The sequence below is a fragment of the Suricata suricatta genome, chromosome 5 (assembly GCF_006229205.1).
Source record: "Suricata suricatta isolate VVHF042 chromosome 5, meerkat_22Aug2017_6uvM2_HiC, whole genome shotgun sequence".
Taxonomy (NCBI): Eukaryota; Metazoa; Chordata; class Mammalia; order Carnivora; family Herpestidae; genus Suricata; species Suricata suricatta.
This window is the reverse complement of record NC_043704.1, coordinates 103,715,197-103,737,925: the sequence shown is the minus strand read 5'-3', so window position 1 is coordinate 103,737,925 and position 22,729 is coordinate 103,715,197. Positions and strand designations below refer to the sequence as shown.

Below are 22,729 nucleotides of genomic sequence, written 5' to 3'. Positions count from 1 at the left end.
CCCCACTCTTCTCTCCCACTCACATGCCCTCTCTCTCAAATTAAATAAATAAACCTAACAAAAAATACTACAGAATGGAATAAAATTAAGCTAAAAAAAGCAAGAAAAAGATGAAATTCAATATAAGTGTATTTTTCATTTAGATTTTTAAAAAAAATTGTACAATTAGATACATCAGAGATATATTCTGATTCCAGTCTGTGAGTAGATTCTTGGAGGTTTTATCTGATGTTAACACGAGACCATGATTTTTTATAGCTTCTAAAAATATTACCACAATATTAGACTGGTAATAGCATGCATTGTCCAGATAAAAGAAAAAAATGAACTGTCATTACTGAGCGTTTACAATTATCTTTCATATCAGTGAATGCTTTCAGATATTTCCTCATAGAATTCTGATTACAGCCTTTTGACATAGAGATTATTTCTATTTGACAAAGAAAGAGGCTCAGAAAGCTTTTAGCACTTGTCTAAGTATATTTACTAAGAGTAGCGAAGGGAAAACCAAAACCACGTATCGATGCCGCCAGAGCTCTTGCTCTCAACTGCTGACTAAGTCTCAGTGCCAAGGTCACGTGGGTGCCACCCGTGGCTCTGGGTATCACATTTTAAAAAAGCACATAGACCTTCCCAAGAGCATTAGGGTAGGTCAATTAAAATTGTGAGTTGTGGGGTACCGGGGTGGCTCAGTCACTTGAGCGTTCAACTTCAGCTCAAGTCATGATCTCATGGTTCATGAATTCGAGCCCCACGTGGGGCTCTGTGCTGACAGCTCAGAGCCTGGAGCCTGCTTTGGATTCTGTGTCTCCCTCTCTCTACATCCCTCTCCTGCTCACACTCTGTCTCCCTCTCCCTCAAAAATAAATAAAATTTTAAAAAATTTAGTTTCTGGAACCATGTGAAACTACTACAAAGAGCTAAAGGTGTGTACTCATAGAAAAGAAATCTCAGAGGAAACATAATGGCTTTCCTTGAAGATTTGAAGGAATTTTCCTGTTAAAAAGGGGTCAAATTGCTCTTCTTGCTCTAAAGGGCATAACAAGAATCAGTGAGCAGGATTTATGTAGAAACAGCTTAGTGACTCAGAAAAAGAATAACTTTTGTCAAAATTCAGCCTGCCCACCAGAACGGACTTCTTTATTAAGGAGTGAGATGACAGATACTAGAGGTGCTCGTCTGAGATACTGTTGGAAACATTCCTGAAAATGGAAAACCTTGAATATGATTCCTCTTTCTGATTTTATCCTAGCTTTGTGAGTCTGGACAAATTATTTAACCATCCTGAACACAGTTTCCTTATCTTTAACAGTGAATAATAACATTCACTTGACAGTCTTGGTGAGGGCCTTAAATAAGACACCCACAATAGCCCAGTGGGTTCAATGTCAACCCCTTCTTTTCCATCTGGGTGGCTGTTTGGACTAGACACTTTCAGGTTCATTCTGTCTCCATGATTCTAAGAATTTGCCATGTCATCACTTGAAGGACAGTTTCAGTTGTTTGGTCAAATGAAGTTTCTAGGTTATTTTCAGATTGAATTTGTCCTTATTATGGTGTGCCCTCACCACTACCATCACTAGCAGTACGTAAATAATAACTAAAAAGTTTTTGACTGTGTAACTAGAAAGATTTTCCTCCATGGAGACTAGTGTGGTAATGACATTAGTTAAGTGGTTCTTCATCCTGGATGCCCGTAGAGTCACCTGGCATAAGCTCCACCCTACACAATTTGAATCTCTGCAGATGAGGTCCTGAAATTAATATTTCTTAAAAGCTCCTCCATATAATTCTCACGAGAAGCTGGGGCTGACAGCCAGTGGTCTTAGTACATTTTAGATTCCTTGTGGTTATTCAGTAATCTCACCTAGCTTAATTTTCTTAGGGCACTTTCTCTGTCACTTCAGACCTTCAAACCTTTTGAGTGCTGAGCCAATGGTCAAGTACAAATTCTTGGGATGTTTTTGGTGCATAAAGGTGTTTTTATTAACGTACAGGGACAGGACCCATGGGAGGAAGGAGATGTGCTGTGATTGTGAGGAGCAATTGATTATATACTTTTAGGTTGGGTGTTGGGGCAGGGAGAGATACTGGAAGTCTCTTAAGGGATTTCCATATGTTACAGAGACTGACAGGATCCTGGAAGTCTGGCTGTTCTCAGACTAAGATTGGCTTTACTCTCTAGCAAAACATCACCATTAAGGCAGCCATGTGTTCCTGATGTTTCAGGCATTTAACAGTGGGCTACAAGTTGTAAGGAAATTTAATTTAATCTGTATTATCTTGTCTTTGTTCTCCTCATCACTTTTACCTATTAAATTGATTTTAACGTAAGAAGTAAACTCCCGAAGTTTTTTCTTGCTAATTGATCCCAATTCTCTATTAAACTTCTCACTAATCCCAACATCTATCTTTCCCAGCTCTCTGCTCTCAGGAAGATTTGTGAAGATATTGGCATAATTGTGGGCTTCTGCCTCCTCTTTCCTCCCCTATTTATTCCTTCTTATTGTCCAGAAGCCTGGGAAAGCTAACAGCTTCTAGAAATGGCCAGTCTGCTTTGCATGCTTATTTTTCCTTATCATGATTGAGGAATTCCAGAGATGGGAATTAAAGTCTACCCTCAGAGCCCACAGGCCTGTGGGGTAAGCTTCGCTTTCATGTTTGGCCAAGACAGAGAGAGAACAAACAAAGGCGGCCAGCCCTAGCAGCTATACCCATTTGCCTGTAATTCTAGAGAGTTTCCTGGTTTGCTTCAGGGCAGGTCTGTGTCCTTGAAAGCTGCCAAATTTGATTGAAAACCTGGTGTACTCTGAGTGAGCAGTTAGGCGTTTCAGTATAGCAGTAGCTGACTTAGGTGCTGATGTAAATCATCTCAGCTACTTGAAATGACCATCAGTTAAGTGATAGTAGTGTCATAGCAGTTGATCAGTTATTCCCCCTTGGAACGTTACATTTATGCTGAATGCTCAACAGGGTTTTGTGGTCGACAGCCAGTGTGAAGGAGGGGAAGCCGCAACTCTGTTCTACTTGAGACTACATGCCAGGCCGGTCTAGGTCATTTGTACACACGTACGTGCACATATTCAATAATGCTTTCTATGTGCTCATAAACAGAAGAGTAATTAGTAATGCCATTAATTAAGAGCCTGCTTATGACTCGGTTGTTTTTGATAATCATTTATTAACTTACATAAGACCTTAGGGTGGTTGGTATTTGCTGTAAATACTAAATACTGAATTGAGCTGGGTTTCTGGTGCAAAATATACAATTGCAAGTCACACATTCACGTTACATATAATCATTTTATTACCCACAGGTAGTTATTGATGGAATGAGATAAAATATCCAATTAAAACCTATAGGTATTCATAGTTTATAATTTATTGAAGATACATAAATTATAACTGCAAATTATAATTTATTAATATTATAAAAATTTTCTGTTTATGAAAACTTGAGTTTTGCCTTTGGTTCCTGCATAACTAGAAGTCCCACAGCACCTCACACGTATTCCTATTGCCCAGTTTACTGATATGCTATAAAGGGGTTTAGTTAACGGAATCTTAGAGTATCTTTCTTATAAGGCTGTTGTCACTACCAGATCATAAAATTGCGGAAACAACACTTGCCTGCATTAGGTCCGTCCGTGTTTCCCCTTTAATAATATCCATCCCTCTTGGAGTAACTTGTTTCATATCCACCATCCCTTAGATGTTGTCTAGTGTTTTCACCACTGTATCACTCGTGTTCTGCATCATTTCTGACACATAGAAGACACAATATTTATAAATTAATGCATATGATGAATTAATAATGGACTCAGAATACCAATGGCATAAAGCAAAAAGAGTACAGTGCCTTTTTCCTTGACCCCCAATATCCCAGCTGGGCCACCACGAAGCTATATTGTGCTGATGGCACCACCTAGTGGCCTTGTAGAAATTTAATCTACTATGTGTTTCTCCACCTTTTGGTTACTCCTTTGTAAAAAGTAAAATCCTAGAGATACTTCCAGCTCAATTTTATTTTTTTATCTTTTTCTTATCTTTATTATAACTACAATCTTGGTCCTCATTATCAATTTGAATACCCTTCTAAACACTTTCCATCACTCTCCTTGTTCACTATTAAAAACCACCCTCCAACCTCCCATTCATGTGTTCCTGCTCCAAATACTTTGTTTCCCCACAGCGATGTTTTTCACACTATAAATAACAACCCACTGATCATTTGTTAAATCACCCTGGTGGTTCACTGCTGAAAGATAGTATAAAAATCTGAAATATAATAAAAGATATCAGCTACATTACATATAGTTGGGGAACTAATGTTTCTTGAAATTTTTGTTTCAGTTTTAATGCACACATATGTACACACACACACACCCTTAGCACATGCATGGTCTTGGATTGGGATGTCAAATATTTGACCTATGAAAACCACAATCAGTAGCATTAAGTTTAATAAGTGTGATATTACAATCCTTCAAGCAGTATTTTGTGGTCATGAGACTTGAGTTTCAGTGCGGTTTCTGCTGTACAGTGACTTGAGCTTTACCTCTTTGAGCTTCAGATTTCTCAGTCTGAAAATATATAATTGGTAGAGGCTGCTGTGAGATTTGAATAAGATAATACATATAAAATGTTTATGACAGTATTTTGTATATATTATGTCACCAACAACTATTAATTTCCTGCTTATCCAAACTTATTTCCTACTTTTATTCTCCCTTTCACCAAATTGTTCTTTGTTATCTAAAAATTGCCTGAGGTTTTTCACCTCTAATCCTTTGTTTTAGTATCTGTCTCATATGTATTATCTTTCACACCTTAACTTAACCCAATTCCTGTCTATTCTAAAAAACCCAGATCAACTACCACCATCTCCGTGAAATCTTCCTTGATCATTGGTAACACTCAGTAATTGTCTAATAAGCTCACTAGGAGCAGTGATCTTATATCTATGGATATAGAGTTTTCCAGGGCAGAGATTCATGCTTTGTTCATAGTGGGAGCTCTGACAAAGCTTACAGAATGAAAGAGGGAAAGGTTCAATGGCCCTGCCACCATTGGGGTGAGAATGAATGAGATACTTTCTCCACAGCTTGGACAATGCCACGGGATTTACAACACCCTCCTTATGTTTTTTCTCCCCCTGAAGGGGCCCAAATTCTGCTTTTCACTTTGCTTAAAGGAAATGAGTTTCATGCCTTAAATATGAATGTTGACCTGAGGAGTAAAAATTAAAAAAAAAACCAGCAAAGGTTGAAAGCAAAACAACATTTTCTTTTTACGGTGTGGTTATTTATCCATTATCCATAAATAGGAGACTTTAGGACTCTGTGAATTCATTAAAATGAACAAAATTAGATATACATATACTTTTTCAAATAGATATAAATGATCATTATTATTGTTATAAAGGTTAACTGTCTGTATTCAACTATATTTGAGGCATTATTTCTGTTTCTAGTCACCAGATGGCCATGGATATGGAGAATAATATTGAAAAATATCACCTCAATCTACAGCCCCTGGAATCAAAGGTGAAAGTGTAAGTTATTTCAAAGTTTACCTTAAAACATTATTTACAATTCTTTTTTTATGAACTTTTAGACTACTCTGGAATTTGGGGGGTATAAGACTTAAACATTGACTTATTTCACATTTATGTGTTAAACATTTCTGCTTTGAGCAGCAACAAAGCCGTTTTGGGCAAACAACACCATCTACTGGATGGAGGGGGGAATTATTTTACCATCATCACATCATCATTTCTTGGTTTTCCCCGTTTAGGCAGAGTGCAGCTCTTCAGCATCCACTAGCACTGTCTTTCATCTTAGTAACTTGGTCAATTCCACCTTGGAACAACTTGGTTATTTTTGTATCAGGCCATTTCTTTAACACACACACACACACACACACACACACGGCTTAATGCTCTGAGAAGCATGTAGTAAAAAATTTAAACATATCTGAGCCTGGCTGGAATCACTGATAATTTACAGGAAAGCCCAAAGAGGAATCTTTTAGCAAAGAAGCCACCCTGAAGACGGGAGCCTACAGGTGTACAACTTTAAAGAATAATAAGCTCTGGATTTAGGAACTGAGACAGAAATGATGGAGATATAGAATATCCTGCTGGATGAAAGCAAATATTAACATAAACCCCTGTAAATTTACATTAGCCCTGGATATCGGGAAAAAGCTGGTCTGTGAATGAGAACATAGGGAAACCTTCAAGATAAAGTTCTAACATGGCTTCTGAACCTGTTGGGTCCCCCACTAGAAAGCTCTGTGTCATGCTTATTAAATGAATGATAAATTAGGCTACCAAGTTTATGCAAACAATGTGTCAGCCTCACTATACAGGATGTTAGTTTTCAAACATAGGTTGTTTTATCCTTAGGAATTTCCTCATTAAGATAACATCCTCTTAAATGAAAAAGTGCTGGAATGGAAAGTTGTTTGTGTGAAAAACTGGAGTGTTTAATTTGAATGCTGAAATGAAGGTAGGAATCCTCCCTGGTCTTTTTGGTTTTCATCATCCCCAGTATGTATAGACAGAGGGGCAAATGCCAGGAGGAGGAGCAGGCAAAGGAAAAATCTTGCCTGGCATTTCCAGCCAGCTCAGAGATTCTGGGACTTAATGTGTAGCTGGCCTGATGGAGGAGTCTCAGGTCAGTGAGGTGCAAAAAGAATGGTTTTATCTCTTCTAATAACGCTGAACCCCATTTCCACTCACTGGAGGGGGATGAGGGAGAGAAAACTTAATCTTCTCCAAGAATGGAATTTGAGTCCCATCGGAGAATTTAGTCCAGTTCAGTGACTCTTGTCTAATCTGGTTATTAAATTCTTAACTCTCACGACAGGCTGAATATCTCCTTTCTGCACACGTTAGATTTTTCCTGTGTCTGAGCAGCCTGCTGTGCTCTCTAGTCTCCCCTCTTTCTAGTTGCCCCTTCTCCTTGGAATCCCCTCTCCACCCCTCAGGTACTGAACTCAGCTATCCCAAGATTCTCATTAATGGTTAACATTTAGTTCCCAGGAGGTTGTTTCCTTAAACATAGCTCTAGGGGTTGGGATGTTGTCTCCCCTGAGTCTCCCACCAATGGTGTAGGTTGTGTCTCTCATTGTATCCCTTGCTCTGCTGGGGACACAGGCTCCCTCCCTCAGGCTGACTTTGGCATTTTCAACGGGGTGAATCTTGGTATACCCTCCTCCCCACTTCCCAAAGGATGTTCTTTAGACCTGCAGCGCACTGGATATGAAAGGTGGGGCCTTGTCCCGGGTCAAAGAGTCACTGTCACACTGCATAGGCTTTCTGTTAAGATCTTTTTTTGTTGGTGGGAACCTGCTGAACTTCAGATTTCCCCTGGTAGGTAGAGAGAAGTGAGGGAAGAGACAGTTACTACACTATAAAATCCGCTTTCCTGGAAACTCTCCTCTTGCTTCCCTGATGAGGAGGAGAGAGGGAAAGTAAGTTCCAGTGAAGGTTTGCTGGACAGTCCACCCTCTGCAACCCCTGAGGTAGGATGCATTTTGGCAGGCCAATCTCTGATCAGAAAAGATAATAAACCAAGATGAGAACTGCTCTCAGGTGTGGGCTACCTTCATTTTATGCGTACACTAATGGGAACCCCAGGTGGGGGCTGGATGGGGCAGGAGAGACTCTCAGTTGTTTCCTCACACGCAGGCCAACTAGGAAGAAAAGAGTTTGATAAGAAAGCCTAAACCTCTATGTGGAGTGCAAAGTGTCTGTGGAAGGAAGTAGGAACCTCCAGGGAAAAGACGCATGTGAGTGTGGAGCTGGAATTTAGAGGAAATGTCAGGAAGCGTGCATTATCTGGTTCACAAACGCGACTGTTAACGGGTAATTTTGAGTTTTAGAGTTGGAGGATTAAAGGGCAGCATCGAAAGGGCAAAAGCAATCAGGATTGCACAGCTATTAATAAAAAGTCATTTTGGGGAGGTGAAGGCAGGTTTTCTGAAGATCAAGCAAAGGCAAGCCTCTCAAGTCAGAAAATTTAGTGAAAGCAAAGGCTTTTAATGCAACTCTAAAACTAAAGACAAATACGTTGTAGGAGGCAAGGCTGGAACGAGGGCCTGAGGAGGAAGGAGCACAGGCTGTAGCACGCCCAGCGCAGTGACTCACAGTCACGAGGGGGCTCCAAACACCGAGCTTCTTCCTTCCTAAGGAATGAAGGACTGTTCTCTACATCAGGCACCCCAACTACTAAGACCAGCACCTGAAAGAGGAACCCTCAAAACATATGGCTTTGAAGACCAAAGGGGTTCTAGTACCTATGAGACCCACAGGGCTGTGGCCTACTGAGAATGGCTCTTAAAGAGCCCGGGGTCGGACTCACCAGTCTCAGAAGTAGCCCTTTGAAAAGTACCCCGACTTTATGTGAAAAAGACTGGTTTCCTAATTTTCAAGTATTTATCTGAGAGGCAAGGCCTGCCGGGATATTCTCTGAGGTCAGAGAATGGTGGGAGCCGTCTTCCTGCTCTCTGCCTTGCCGAAAGTGCTGGGCACCATCTTTTAAAATTTTTTCTTTTTATTCTTTACCTGCTTTCTCTTTTCTTCTCCTTTTTTCTGTTTTCGGTGGGTGCCGTCTTTGCATTCCCTTTCTCTCTTGCTCCAGCCAGTGAGCACCATCTTGCGCTTTCCATCTGCTGCACTCCAGAACACCATCTCCCAGATGACAGCTTCTACACAGGTTGGTGGCCTGGTGTTGGTGGCTCTGGAGGCCAAAGGGTTTGGATTCCTGGGGCTGTGGCAATTAGACTTTGGCAGACCACCACTCCCAGGACACTGGATAGACAGCAGACTGAAACACGCATCCACTCTTTCTGAGAAAGAGGCCAATTTACTGGTCCAGGAGCTTTGGCCTGAGGGACAGGCTTCTGGTTTCAAACATATCCAGGAGCCTACAGAGGAGTTCTCAGGGAATGGAGGCCAGTGAATGCAACCATCCTGCTTTCCCTTGCTCCAGGTCACAGGAGTCTTAGAGAAAGGAGCATGTACCTTGTCTGGTGCCCTGATTTTTGCAGCTGCGGCCCAGGGATACCCCTCTACCACCTAGCTCCGTTGTGATGTGACATGCAGGCCCCGTAGGACTATAACCAATAGACAAAGAGTTTTAAGCAGCTACCACTCCCAGGGTAAGGCAAGATGCTACAGACCTGGGAGCTCAGTATTGATGTGAAAGAGGCCTATTAGCTTATCATCATAGTTGCAGCCTGAAGGGCAGGCTTTTAATCAAACACACTTTGAAGGACTGACTATACACCTTTTCAAAGACCTCAGAGGGCAGGCACTATCTTTAAACTCTCCTTCTGCCATACTCCAGAGTACTAACATGTCTTGGACAGGAGCTCCTATACGTGTCTGGTATAAGACTCAGACTTTACATCCCATTTTTACATCTGGTACCCTGGTTCTTGTAGCTGCTGCCCAGGAGATACCCTTTGATGGCCTGGTTCTGGTGACCAGGGGGACTCGCATTCCTGGGCCCTATGGGAATGTAACAATTGGAGAGACAGCAAGCTTTCACCTTAGGGCCCTGAATAGACAGAAGATGAAACACACCCTTAGCCTCTCTGTAAAAGAGGCCGACTTTCTTGACAGGGAGCTTGAGCCGCAGGGGGCAGACTTCAGATTTGGCACACGCCCATTGGCTACACAGATGCTCTTAGGGAACATAGGCTGGAGGATGCCATCTTTGTGCTCTCCTTAGGCCTAACTTCAGCTCACTCACATCTTCCAGAAAGGAGAATATACACTTATCTGGAGTCCCAGATTTTGCAACTCCTACCCAGATCAGCTGGCTGTGGAGGCCAACACGGTTCACAGTTGCAGCCCCTCAGGAATGCTTGCATACAGGCGTATACTTTAAAAGCTGCTGCTACAATGGAGTACTACATGGCAGTGAGAAAGAATGAAATCTGGCCATTTGTAGCAAAGTGGGTGGACCTCGAGGGTGTCATGCTAAGTGAAATAAGTCAGGCAGAGAAGGACAGATACCAGATGTTTGCACTCATAGGTCTAACAGGAGAAACCTAATGGAGGACCATGGGGAGGGGAAGGGGGAAAGAGAGTTGGGGAGAGAAAGGGACACAAATCCTCAGAAACTACTGAATACTGAGAAGGAACAGAGGGCTGAAGGGGGGAGGGGGGAAGGGGTGATTGTCATGGAGGGGGGCACTTGTGGAGAGAAGCACTGTGTGTTATATGGAAACCAATTTGACAAACTGTTATTAAAATAAATAAACAAATAAAAGCTGCTGCCTGAGGGTCTGGCTTCCAAACAGCCTGAATTTAGGTGCTGATTAAGAACTTCCCTTTTAGGGAGGATTTTAGCATAGCTTCCACTATTGGGAGCTATTAAAAATAAAATAGGCTGCTTGGATAATCACAAAAGTTTGAGAGAGAGCCAACAGCTAAGGGAGGGTTGAACTATAAGTTTCATCTGCTGCATAATGCCAACCATTTAAGACTGTGTAAGGTGGCTCTTTCATCTAATGCATAGAAAGCAGAAGTATCAAGGAAAATGAAGAAACAGAGGAATGTGTTCCAAATGAAAGAGCAAGATGAAACCTCAGGAAAAAAAATCATTAATATAACAGAGATAAGTGATTTATATAATAAAGAGTTTAAAGTAATACTCTTAAAATTACTTACTGAACTTGGGAGAAGAATGGATGAGCACAGTGAGAATTTTTCAGTGAAGAGATGGAATATATAAGAAAGTTCCAAATAGAAATCACAGAGCTGAAGAATATAATAAAAATATTTAGTACCTAAGCACACTTCCTCATGAGGTAAAACTTTATCTTCTTTGAGAATTTATTGAGTTATTTCTGGGACCCAGTGTTAGGAGAATATATTTGTGGATCACCTACTCACTGTATTTCTAGAACTGTGGCAATATGGTGGACATGTGTGATCACTGCCATCAAGGGATTCACAATCTAGTGGAGGAAGAAGACTTGTTGGAAAGGAGTTGTCTGGATTAGCCTAATTTGATACTCTTCTTTTTGAACAGTTAATATCTCCTAGATCTGCTATTCTCTTTCATAGACTCAGTAGCCTCTGTGTGCCTTATTTCTAAAGTGCCTTCTTGGGGCACCTGGGTGGCTCAGTTGGTTAAGCGTCTGACTTCGGCTCAGGTCATGATCTCACGGTTCATGGGTTTGAGCCCTACATTGGGTGCTGTGCTGACAGCTAGCTCAGAGCTTGGAGCCTGTCTTCAGATTCTGTATCACCCTCTCTCTCTGACCCTCCCCTGATCGATCGATCTCTCTCTCTCTCTCTCTCTCCCTTCCTCCCTCCCTCAAAAATAAATAGAACATTAAAAAATAAAATAAAGTGCCTTCTTAATCTTCATAAAGAAGAGCGGTATGGAGGCAAGACCCAAGTTGCCCAAATTCCCATCTATGAGGGAGTTAGGGGTTGCTGACTGTCAAGATGATCATAGATGTTAGTGAAGGAACCTGCAGGAAGATCCAGAAGAGCATACGTCTGTGATGCTTGGAAAGTACCATTAGTCAAAGTAGGAAGTACCAACAATCAAAGGACGTGAGAAGTTATAAACTAGACAGAAACTGAATGGAGTGGAAGCAGGCTGGAGATACAGGCAAATGCTGTGGGAAGCTTGCCTATCGCATGCAGTGGCCCTTTCCTGGCATTTGGGCAGGTTTGTATCAGGATACAGGTTGAGGCAGACATCAAATAGTGAAAACATGATATATCTGGGTAGTATTTTTAATCACACATAGAAAATTTAACTAACAGGCTTAAACAAATAGGGGTTCTACTTACCTACTCAGAGTCAGCATGTGACAAGCCAAACCCATCATATTGCTCACTTCTCCCTTTCTGCCTTTTGCTGAACCATGAAGAGAGAACACAATGTAATGGAGACACAGGGGATCTGGTCCAAATGTTGGGTCTGTCAGCTAGCTCCTGTTTGTTCCCTGAAACTTGTCGAGGACTCCTGTTTACAAGTAACGGATACTCAACTCAAAGTAACTTATGAATGAAAAAGAGATTATATAGTAGATCATCTAACAGAAACATCCAGGGGCTGATGTACGTCAAGCACATCTAGACACAGGGAGTCAAGCATCGTCAGACACCTCTGCTCTCTTTCTTCTGTAAGCTTTGCTCTCTACATTATTGCTCCATTCTTGTGTGGGCTCTCCCAACATTGTTGGCTATGGGTTGTTGGGTCCCCAAAGAAAACTGAGGCAGAAACAACAAAAAAGGAGAAATTAATATTGGGCAGGCAAAACTACCACTATGATAATAATAGTGCCTTCCTCACAGCCCACTTGTGGTAAGGATTGAGCGGGAGAATACACATAAAAGAGCTATATGTAATTAGATGTTATCTCCAAAGATACTCAGACTTGGGTTCTCCTTCATGGTGTCTTTTTCCCCCCCATCCTCAAATTCATCCCTACTTGGGTAATAATGTATTTTGAAATTGTAAAAATTATCTGGTCACATGTAAGAACTAGTAACTTTCAAATAAAAACCCAGATTTCTGACTGTTCTTGGTAAGTAGTAAGACCTGGCAACAATCAACTGTGTTGAGATGGGGTTCCCCCTCATAAGGAGCAGATGTTGCCCCGTCTGCCCCCAGCCCAGCCCAGGAGACATCTGGGGTCCTTTCCTGTCTTCACAGCCTCATGCCCTACCACTTGTCTCTAGGAACATCCTGCCTTCTGCCTATACCCACACTTCCAAGACTTTGCCCGAAGGCCTTTCCTCTTCCTTCTTACCAATCTAGATCCCATACATCCTACGAAGCTAATTAAAATATTAGGAGCCCCCCAAATCTTCTCTAAGCATCCCGGCTCTCAGAGCTCTGTCTTTGAGGTAAGAGCATCTTCTGTGTAAGGGCATCCAGTGACAACCAGGACTGTACGGGCTGTGAGTCCCAACGTGGCTGTGAGTGCAGGAGAGAACCCCTGGCACTGTAAAACAGACAGGGATGTATAGAGAGAGGGCAGAGGAGGGCGATTACACTGTCCCTGAGATAGAAGATAAATAGGAATTGACCAAGCAAAAACATTATTGAAAAATTTATTTATCATCTACTTTGAAATAAGCCTCTATATTTATAATTCAAAATATAGGAACAAAAAAAATGTGCTCCTTTACTGCAGCCAGCCTCTAAAGAATAATATTGATAGCACAGCTTAGTTTTAGAAGTAAAAATGTCAAGGTAGTTGGTGTTCAGGGTTTACTCTGCAGCCTTAAAGGAGACTTGTGAGTGGGAACTGTGGGGCAGCTAGAGTAAGAAGGCTGAGGAGTTATTTCCCATGACTGATGGATGAGGACTTCTACCTTCTGTTTTAATTCCTTCTTATGGTAAAATAACATTTAGAGATTGTATTCAAAGAGCTAATATTAGAACAGTTTAATCTATGAAGCTCTCATTGATGTGATCAAATGGGAGTAAATAGTGTCTGATGTAAACAGTTTCCTATGACTCAGAGAGTAATAACATGATTCCACCACGTAAAAATATCCAGTGTAGCAATTTAGATAATAGTGATGTGGCTGGCCTCTCATTTTAACTTCTGAGTTTAAGAAGAAAATATAGTATAATATGCCTTCAACTAAGTAAAATTGTTTCCATGTATGTGGACAAGGATCATGAGACAAATATTCAGATATTAAGGAAGTGAGAAGGCTTATAAGTGAGTTGAATACATATTTAAAAAGTAATTTTGACACATTCTCAGTCCACTAAAAGAGTATATCTGTCCACTTGGAAGAAAGGAATATTGTCTTCTTAAGGAACATTTTCTGACTTCAGGAAACTAATATGTCAATTTCCAGATAGCACAGACTTGGAAGGGGAAGGGAATGCTTAAAGTGCAAATTCACTTTAGCAGATCTCACATCAGTTTGCCCTGCATTATTTGGTTCTTTAAAGGTGTCATACTGTCCCCTAGTGTTCAACAAACTAAAATGTAATATCTCAAATGGCTACTACAGTTTCTATATTTTCTGAATAATCAAGATAACGAGAGAAAGAGAGAGACAAAGAGAAGAATGTCTCAAATGTAAATTTGTAGGTATTCTATGGCTTAATATTTCATATTTTTAAAATAGCCTATAAAATTTCATGTTGTTTAAGCACTTAATGGGCAGGTTTACAAACTTTAGGTGCCTTCAAGTGGCAGCCCTGTTAGCAGGACTCTGGGAGACCCTATGCACTTCAGATGATGTAGAAATTATTACTAGTTTCCAAAGGTTTGCTACTCCCTAATAAAATGGGTCCCCGAAGAAGCAACAGGATTACCTAACCCTTGCAGAAACTTATTTGAGACTCTGTTTAAAATCTTTAGACTGGGGCACCTGGGTGGCTCAGTTGGTGAAGTATCTGACTTTAGCTTAGGTCAGGATCTCACGATTCATGAGTTCAAGACCCGTGTTGGGAACTATGTTGCCAGATCAGAGCCTGAGGCTTGCTTCAGATTCTGTCTCCCTCTCTCTCTGCCCCTCCCTGGTTCATGCTCTGTTTCTCCCTCTCTTTCAAAAATAAATAAACATTAATAAAAAAAAATACAAATAAAAAAATAAAATCTTTAAACAAACAAATAAGTGAAGTAAGTAAGTAAGTATTTTGAGCAAACATTGTGTAATAAAACAGTAACCACATATAACCCGTCAGGGCCATATCCTGCTTTTGTAGAGTCTAAACTGTGTATACAATTTGGAGGATACTTACAAAAACCCTAAAAGATATCTACTTTTGCAATTTTATGCAAACCATGAAGAAACCCTCACAGGGTCTTAGAAGAAACTTCTGGCCCTGGAGGGCTCCTGTTTCATAGCTTTGGGGGAAATTGGCCTCTGATTTCAAAATATTGTTTAACTGCAACTTCTGGACTTGACTTTGAGCATTATAATTCAAAGCCTTAATAAATTAGGGAACATGTAAAAATTCATTTCTATCCTCTGGCTACTGAGAATTAATGGTTTTTGAACCATTCCAGTCAAGTGAAAATAAATCTGTTTACACAGAAACAATTTTAATCACCTTGTGTGTGGGAAGAATTACAGAAGATCAGATACTTCTAGAAGTCTAGAAGAGATAGTAATGGAATTAGTACAGCTATTTAAAACTATCTTGAAAGGCTGAATATTGACAGTTGGTCTTCATGTTTGGCTGTTTCCCAGAAGAGGATGGATTGTGTTCACTGATCACTTGTGCAAACGTAGTTATTAAAGATTAGAAACCAGTCCATGTGGAAAAAATTATTTAGCTTTTATAAAGAAGAGCTTTCTGTTGTCTAAAGCAGAAGATGACTTTGTTTTGATACTAATCACAGGAAATAAAAAGCTTTCTTGGGTAAAATATCAAATAGCCACCTAAGCATGTGTTATTTTTTTTAGTAGTTTATAACATTTTCAGATATTCTGCCTTATCTATCCATTTCTTTATTTACTTATTATATACTACTTGTTTCCTTCCACAGTATATAAAAATTCATGACCACAGGGCTCTTGACTATCTTGTCCCAGGGTGAGACCAGTGCATTTGGCCATGTAGACTGCACTCTATAACATGGGTCTGTGTGAATGACACCTCCTAGGGCTACCTTGCAGTCACTGTCCAGAGCCTAGGGCTGACCTTGGCACAGAAGGGTCCCTCAACAATGCCATGTTAGTGAATGAGTAAGTGATATGTCAGCTTGTTTATTTTTCTCATTTGAACCATAGGATGAGAAATTAAAAGATTTTGAGTCCATCAATCAAATTGCATTTATACATGCAAACTAATTTTACTTTGATGACTTTTTTTTTGACTAATATGACTCTTGGAGACTGATTTAGCTTAGTCGAGTCTGTGAATGTCAAACCAGTAATACAGAGATATAGTACAGATCTTCTGTTACATTCTATGTGTTACATTTTTCCTGTCTCCAAAGCCAATTCCTTCAGACTCCTTGTGCTTTTCTGAGTCTGTGGGCTGTGACCAGGGAATGACACTGCATGTGCTGTTTCTTTTTTCCAGCATTCAGAGAGCCTGGCGGGAGTACCTGCAGCGGCAGGACCCCCTGGAGAAGAGGAGCCCGTCCCCATCCTCTGTGTCCTCCGAGAAGCTGAGCAGCTCTGTCAGCATGAACACCTTCTCAGACAGCAGCACCCCGGTGAGTGCCATGCTTCCTCTCTATGGCCTGCCTGGCCAGTCATTTGATCACCGGGTCTTTGATTCCAAGAAGGGAACCTTAAGATGTGAGCAGGTGGTTCATTGATAGGAGGATCTACATTGGGTATTTTTTATTTGTCTGTTTTGCTTTTTGCTATATTTGAACCCATGGTGAGGGTTTTGTCATCTCAGAATGAAGACATGATTCATAAGCCCAAGGCATACTTCATCAAATCTGAGGGAATCGATTGCATTTGACTTCAGCCTAAACTACTCATTTGTGTGTTTGCATTCCTCTGTTACCAAGAATAGCCTTTTCCTTTTCTTTGTAACAGTGTGTTCCCTTTAGTCTGTGCCTGTGGTAGAGTTTCGTGGTGCCAATACGATAGAAGATCAGCTTGGTTATAAGGATTATAAAGAGACATTTTACAGGAAGAATTGAAAGGAGTCACAAACTCAAGGTTGGAATTCAAATGCCTCCAGGGGCCATGTGGCTGATGTGGACTCGGTGGTCCCTGGCTACAGAAGAACACAGTCCTCCCCGAAAGGGGCAGCCCCACTTGGCTCCTGGATGTGTTGCCATGTGGGAATGCTGGACAGACCTTGCCAAGTGTGATTTCTTCTCTCAAGGGATGCCAGAAATTTAGATTTTTTAATGTTGGCAACTAGTAAGAAAATTTTAAATGTAACTAGGCCCTGCCGGCAGATCACAATTGTCCTGGGTATGGGGTTTAGGAATGGATACATCTGTTGAAAGTCTTTACTTAACAGCAACAACCGTAACATCAGACAGACCAAAAAAGAAAAAAGTACCAACTGAGGTAGGAAATAAATGACCAGGCAACTGGAATGCAGAGTTTTGTGGATATGGCCGTTTGTGATCATTTATGAGTCACTGGAATACACAGAAACGGGTTAGGCAAAGAAGTGAAATAACTATACAAGTATATTATTTAAAAAATATTTCTTGACTACTTGGTAATCATGTTTATTCAGTGGTAAAAAGACTTCCCAGCAGCCAAAATAATGTATTCGCATTGGGATCAAGCAAAGGTTGCTTTGACGTATTTTCAGATGATTACATTGCATGTTCTGTAATAAGCGGTTTTATCTAGTTATGGATTCTAAAGAGGGAGCAGTAAGTTGAGTTTATAGCTATGCGAAAAACAGTGGCAGAAGGTCTATTTTTAGCAGACAGTAGAAATTGAATAGTCAGTGAATCTGTACCTTTTTAAAACAATTTTTGGAGGGAATGAATGGTCTTAACTAGTGTCACTATCACTAGAGGGCGCTGATGAGCCACCTGGGAAAATGTTTAAGGAAAGTGTTTATATCATGGTTTGAAAGCCAAAAATAATATGAAAATTGAGTGTTTAGGATGCTTTTGCTGTGAATGACAATAGAATTAATTTAATATAAATTAAATGACTGAAGATTCGATCTGAATGATGAAAACTAAATATCAGAAATCATTCTGCCTGTGAGTTAAAGGGTTTGGATTTTCTGCCTTTTTTACTTTCTCATAGTCCCAGTTCCTGAGAGTATAACCCATTGCTGTGTCCAGTGTTACCGATGGCTTTAGTATTGCTTTAGGGTGGTTAATATTTTGACTTTATTGAAATTCTGAAATAATCTATCTTTGTTTTACATTTACCCTGTCACACCACTTACATTCCAGCACCTTAAGTATCTTTGCACATAAATGCACGTTCTTTCCCCCACGGGTCATCACATAAATGTAATGTGAAATATCTTTTGCACAGCTTTGCTAACAGTTCTACCTTATTTAATTTATCCTGGCCTCCAGGTCCCCTGATGTTTCTTAGTAGAGCAGATTTCCTCTCTCAAATGTCCCCAGCAATTTTGTTTCCTATAAAGTGTCTCAGAATGAATTGGGAGTGGCATCCTGCTCCACCACCATATTATCATGCCTTATCTCTGTGCTCATAGGACAAGGATAACTCTCTTCATTGTGTGGAAGTCTGGCTCATTCCTGATTGCCTGGGATTTTTTTTCCCACATCGTATCATTTTATTTTATTTTTATTTTTTTTTAATATAACACAATTTATTTTTTTTACATATGCAATTATTTTCCATCATTTACAATACAGTAGTTACAATGACACTCCAAACAGAAAAGCAAAGTAAAAAATCAAAACCCCAACTTCTATTTCATGTGAGAATCAAAACAGTTTCAAAAAGCATTATTGGAATTAGCTTCAGAAAGCAAACAGACCCTGCGCAGAATTCTAGTAGAGGTTATTGATTATAATAACAACTGTGGCATTGATGGTGGCAGCATGACTTTAAATATGCAAAATAAAATATGAATATATAAGTTGTTGGGACATTTCCAAATCTCTAGTTTGTCAGGCAGATAAAATATCCAGTTCATCATTTAAAAAAACTTCATGCTTAGTTGTTTGGAATGGTGTGTCTAGATAAGGTTGTTTTACTTCCCATGATGATCACTTCGCTGGGACCTCTTTTGGAAGATTCATTCTTACATTTTTTAGTGGTCATAACCCCATGAAGGGAAAGTGATTGTGCTCCACCTTGATCAGCCTACCAGACCCACTGGGTTCATATATGCTCTCAGGGAGTTCCAAATAGGAAGACTTGGTTTTATTACTCTTTAATGAGGAGGCCTCAAGTTTATGGAGGGGATAAGGAGGAGCCCTGGCCCACATCGCCTAAGCCTGTCATAAAGAGATGAGCTTCCTCTAATAACCAGTGAAGTCCATTTGGAACTTCAAGGGTAAAAGCCTTCAGTCCAAGTCAAATGCTCTCAATGAGATGTCTCCCTGGGGGATTTTCTGGGAGCCTGACTCCTACAAGACACCTACAGCTTGCTGAACTCAGCCCTCTTTCTCTGGGCTTATCTGTCACTGTTGCTGCCTAGACCATTGTCTGTCTTCTCAAATTTAATCAGCTGCCTGTCTTGTCCCAAGTACTTACCCTCTACTATCCTCAAACACAGCCTAAATTGGAGGCCAGTCTGCCCTTGTCTAACCTGGGGACCTTTCCAGCTGCTCTGCCTGCCCCATGTCTATAGTAACTGCAATTACTGCCCACAGTAGCTGTCTGCCCCAGGCATGTGCTGCATGGGAAGCCCACAACCCGATCTGGGTGAGTCGCTGTGCTGAGCTGAGCTTAATTCTCTTGCATGCTTTTGCTCTGTTTTGGCTAAGTATAATGCTTAATGTAGTTCTTAGACTATTACTGCTCTAAAATACAAAAGAACAGTAATATTTCAGTATGAGATCTCAAAATCATCATCTTAATGAGAGCTGAGCACTTGTTATTGTGACAGGCACCTTGCTAATGCTTTTCATAGATTATTTCACTTAATCCTCTCAATGACCATAGGAAGGAAGTACTATTATTATCTCCATTTTACAGATGATGAAAATGAGACCTGAAGAGATAACTAATTTGCCTTGAGTTACTCTTTGGGCTGAAGCCATCATGCTTCACCATTCTACAATATTGTACCACTTGGAAATATGCCTCATTTAGACATGGTCAAGCAGAGGAAGAAATAATCTGCATCAGTGCATTTCTAGGACTATTCTACAGTTTAGTAGGTACAAACTGTGAATGAAATCATTGAGGGCCACCTGGTGTCTCAGTTGGTTAAGCTCGTAACTCTTGGTTTCAGCTCAGGTCATAATCTAAGAGTTCGTGGGATTGAGCTCATGTCTGGCTCTGTGCTGACAGCATGGATCCTACTTGGGATTCTCTCTCTCTCTCTCTCTCTCTCTCTCTCTCTCTCTGCCTCTGTCTCACACTCTCTCTGCCCCTCTCCTGCTCATGTGCTCTCTCTCTCTCTCACTCTCTCTCTTTCAAAACTAAATAAATAAAATAAAAAAGGAAATAATTGAAAAAAGAATCCTCATTTCATTTTATAAATTGCCTCATTCAGTACTTTGCTTAAAACCTCAAGCCTCAGTCGCTCGATGCCAAAATAAAGAGCAACAGGAGAGAAGATATATAGTAAGTTATGATAGCAATTTGCATATTAAATGTCTTTATACAACAATGTATCATGAGGTAACAGAAAAATTTGTTCTAGAAATAGCAATTTTGAGTAGCAGGTTATTGGGAAATGGAGCTTGTGGGTGTCAAAGTGAGAAAAAAGAAGAATTTTTATCATAAAAGTATTAATTATTGCATAGAGGACAATAGTAGAAAATGATTTGTATATTTTATTAATCAATTTCATTTGACTTATTCTTTTAGTTCCCACCTTTGAAAAATCTGTAATTTGTCTAGTAGAATATCATGGAAAGAAACTGTAGAATGGTACATTCTGAATGACTTGATAAACTCTTCACAAGTCTTTAGCATACTCTTCAGATAAACCCAGAGAAATTTTTGGATTGTTTAGAGACATTTTCAGTCACATTTAATTCTCTCTACCTGCATCTTCCTTCCTGGCCACGGCTACTTACTTCCGTTGATTCCTATATTATTATGATGTGGCCTGTAGGGGGCTCTGTGGCTCATGGAATGAGACCCTGATTTAGTAAGGGAACATAACTTAATAGCAGTTCTGCCACAATTTTTTTTGAGTCTAAGATGTACCTCTTGAGAGACCACTCTTCATCTGCAAACTGGAAATGATACCCAACTTAGATGTGGGTTGGTGGTATCACTGTGAAGATTAAATGGCACTACATATGTAAAACATAGCCTAGAGCCTAGGACCCCGAAGGCTCTCAATAAATGTCAGTGGATTCTGCTTCTGCTTTTGAAAACACTCTGTGTTCAAAACACTGCAAAACTTGTGAAGAGCAGGAGTGGAATTGTTAACTTGATTCCCATTGAGGGGCATAGTGCCTGCTTCTGATTCACCAGACAAATCCATGAGAATCAATTCGTGTCCCAGAATATATATATATATATATATATATATATATACATATATACATATATATATATATATATTCTAGGATTGGAGTTGTACATTATAAAAGTAATACATTAGGCATTTGTTTTCATTTTGCTTCTTTTAAAGATTAATATATTCAAGGTCCAAAGTTAAAACTGGGTTGAAAATTATTTTGCTTCTCAGTGCTTAGACCTCTCCTGAGAGACCACACCCATACACTCAGTAAAAGTGAGCCTAGGTCACTCTCCTTCCTTCAGATTTGGGAAAAAAAGAAGCTGGAGGATGTGCAGGATGTTGGGGCAAATGGGTTAGTTGGCGTCCCCTCTCAGACAAGTCAGTGCAAAGGCAGCCTTGTGGCCACAAGGAACTCTAGCCACACAGCCTTACTTCACTCCTGGTCAGGAAGAACTACAATTCTGAGCAGGGCCAAGAATCAGTGATCAGGGCCATCTAAAGGCCCCATTACCTCAGTTGTCCTGGAGAGAAAGCCATGGAACCCTCCTATGTTTGGGGCTGCTGGGGTTGCTCTAGCTTTTAACAAGAGTAGCTGGATAGTTAGCGACAGGCAGCCAGGTGGCATGCCACACCTTCTCAAGTACGCTAGCAAAAGCCAGTACTGCTTCTGTCTGTCAAACATGACATGTACACCTGCATTCAAACTGCTTTATCATCCTCAAGTTTTATTGGCCATTTTGAGATTTACAACTTCCAGGCTTTAAATATATCAGGAAAAGTCTTGTAACTAAAAGCATAAAGTTTTCTTCCAAAGTCACGCTTTTGAAGGAGGTCAGGGGAAGCATGGGGAGGGTGACACAGAACCTAAAGGAGGATTTCCAGGGACTTCTTCCAGTACAGTCTTGAAAGCTGTGAAATTATAGAGAATGTAAGCCTTGTGCTACTTAATAATTTAATAACCTAGATTTTCCAGGTCAGGGACAAGTTACAATATTATGCCCAGCTGTTGTTATAAACTTAGCCCCATGACTTTTAATGTTCAGTACTCAAACTCTATCTCCCATCCAGACTCTCAGATCCCCAAAATAGCAAAAATTGTAAGTCTATTCACCCCAGGTTTTAGTTCAGTGAATATAGGAATCATATGTAAAAATAGATTTCTTGGTACTTGCATAAAGTAGATATGGTTCTCTTTTCTTCAAGCCAGAGTCTTAGCGAACATTTTTCCCCCAAGGTTTTAGAAATTATATTATATAATATATAGCCATATTTGACAGTTTGAATGAATATGTCTTTATAAAATTTTTAAATGTTTATTCAGTTTTGAGAGACAGAACTTGAGCAGAGGAGGGGCAGAGAAAGAGGGAGACAGAATCTGAAGCAGGTTCCAGGCTCTGAGCTGTCAGCACAGAGCCTGATGCGGGGCTCGAACTTACTGACTGCAAGATCATGGCTTGAGCTGAAGTTGGCTGCTTAACTGACTGAGCCATTCAGGCACCCCGAATATATTTTTATATAAAATATAAAGCTTTTTATATAAAATTTTTTTATTTCATAATAAATAATAAAAGTTATTTTATACAAAAATAAAAAGATATTTATCTTTACGTCAAAACACTCCTTTTTATGTCTTTAAATATTTGTTAATATTGTAGATTTTTTCTCTAGTTATACTTTTTTAAATATTTTTTTTTCTGAGA

At 40.1% G+C, this 22,729-nt stretch overlaps 1 protein-coding gene across 1 annotated transcript in view; it reads left to right on the top strand.

Moving 5' to 3' along the window:
• LOC115292071 (schwannomin-interacting protein 1) overlaps positions 1-22,729 on the top strand; it is a 727,630-nt gene that overhangs the window by 174,520 nt on the left and 530,381 nt on the right. Inside the window, exons 3-4 of the mRNA XM_029939972.1 lie at positions 5,474-5,554; positions 16,044-16,179. Of these exons, the coding sequence (XP_029795832.1) occupies positions 5,474-5,554; positions 16,044-16,179 (217 nt within the window). The remainder of the gene's footprint in view (positions 1-5,473; positions 5,555-16,043; positions 16,180-22,729) is intronic.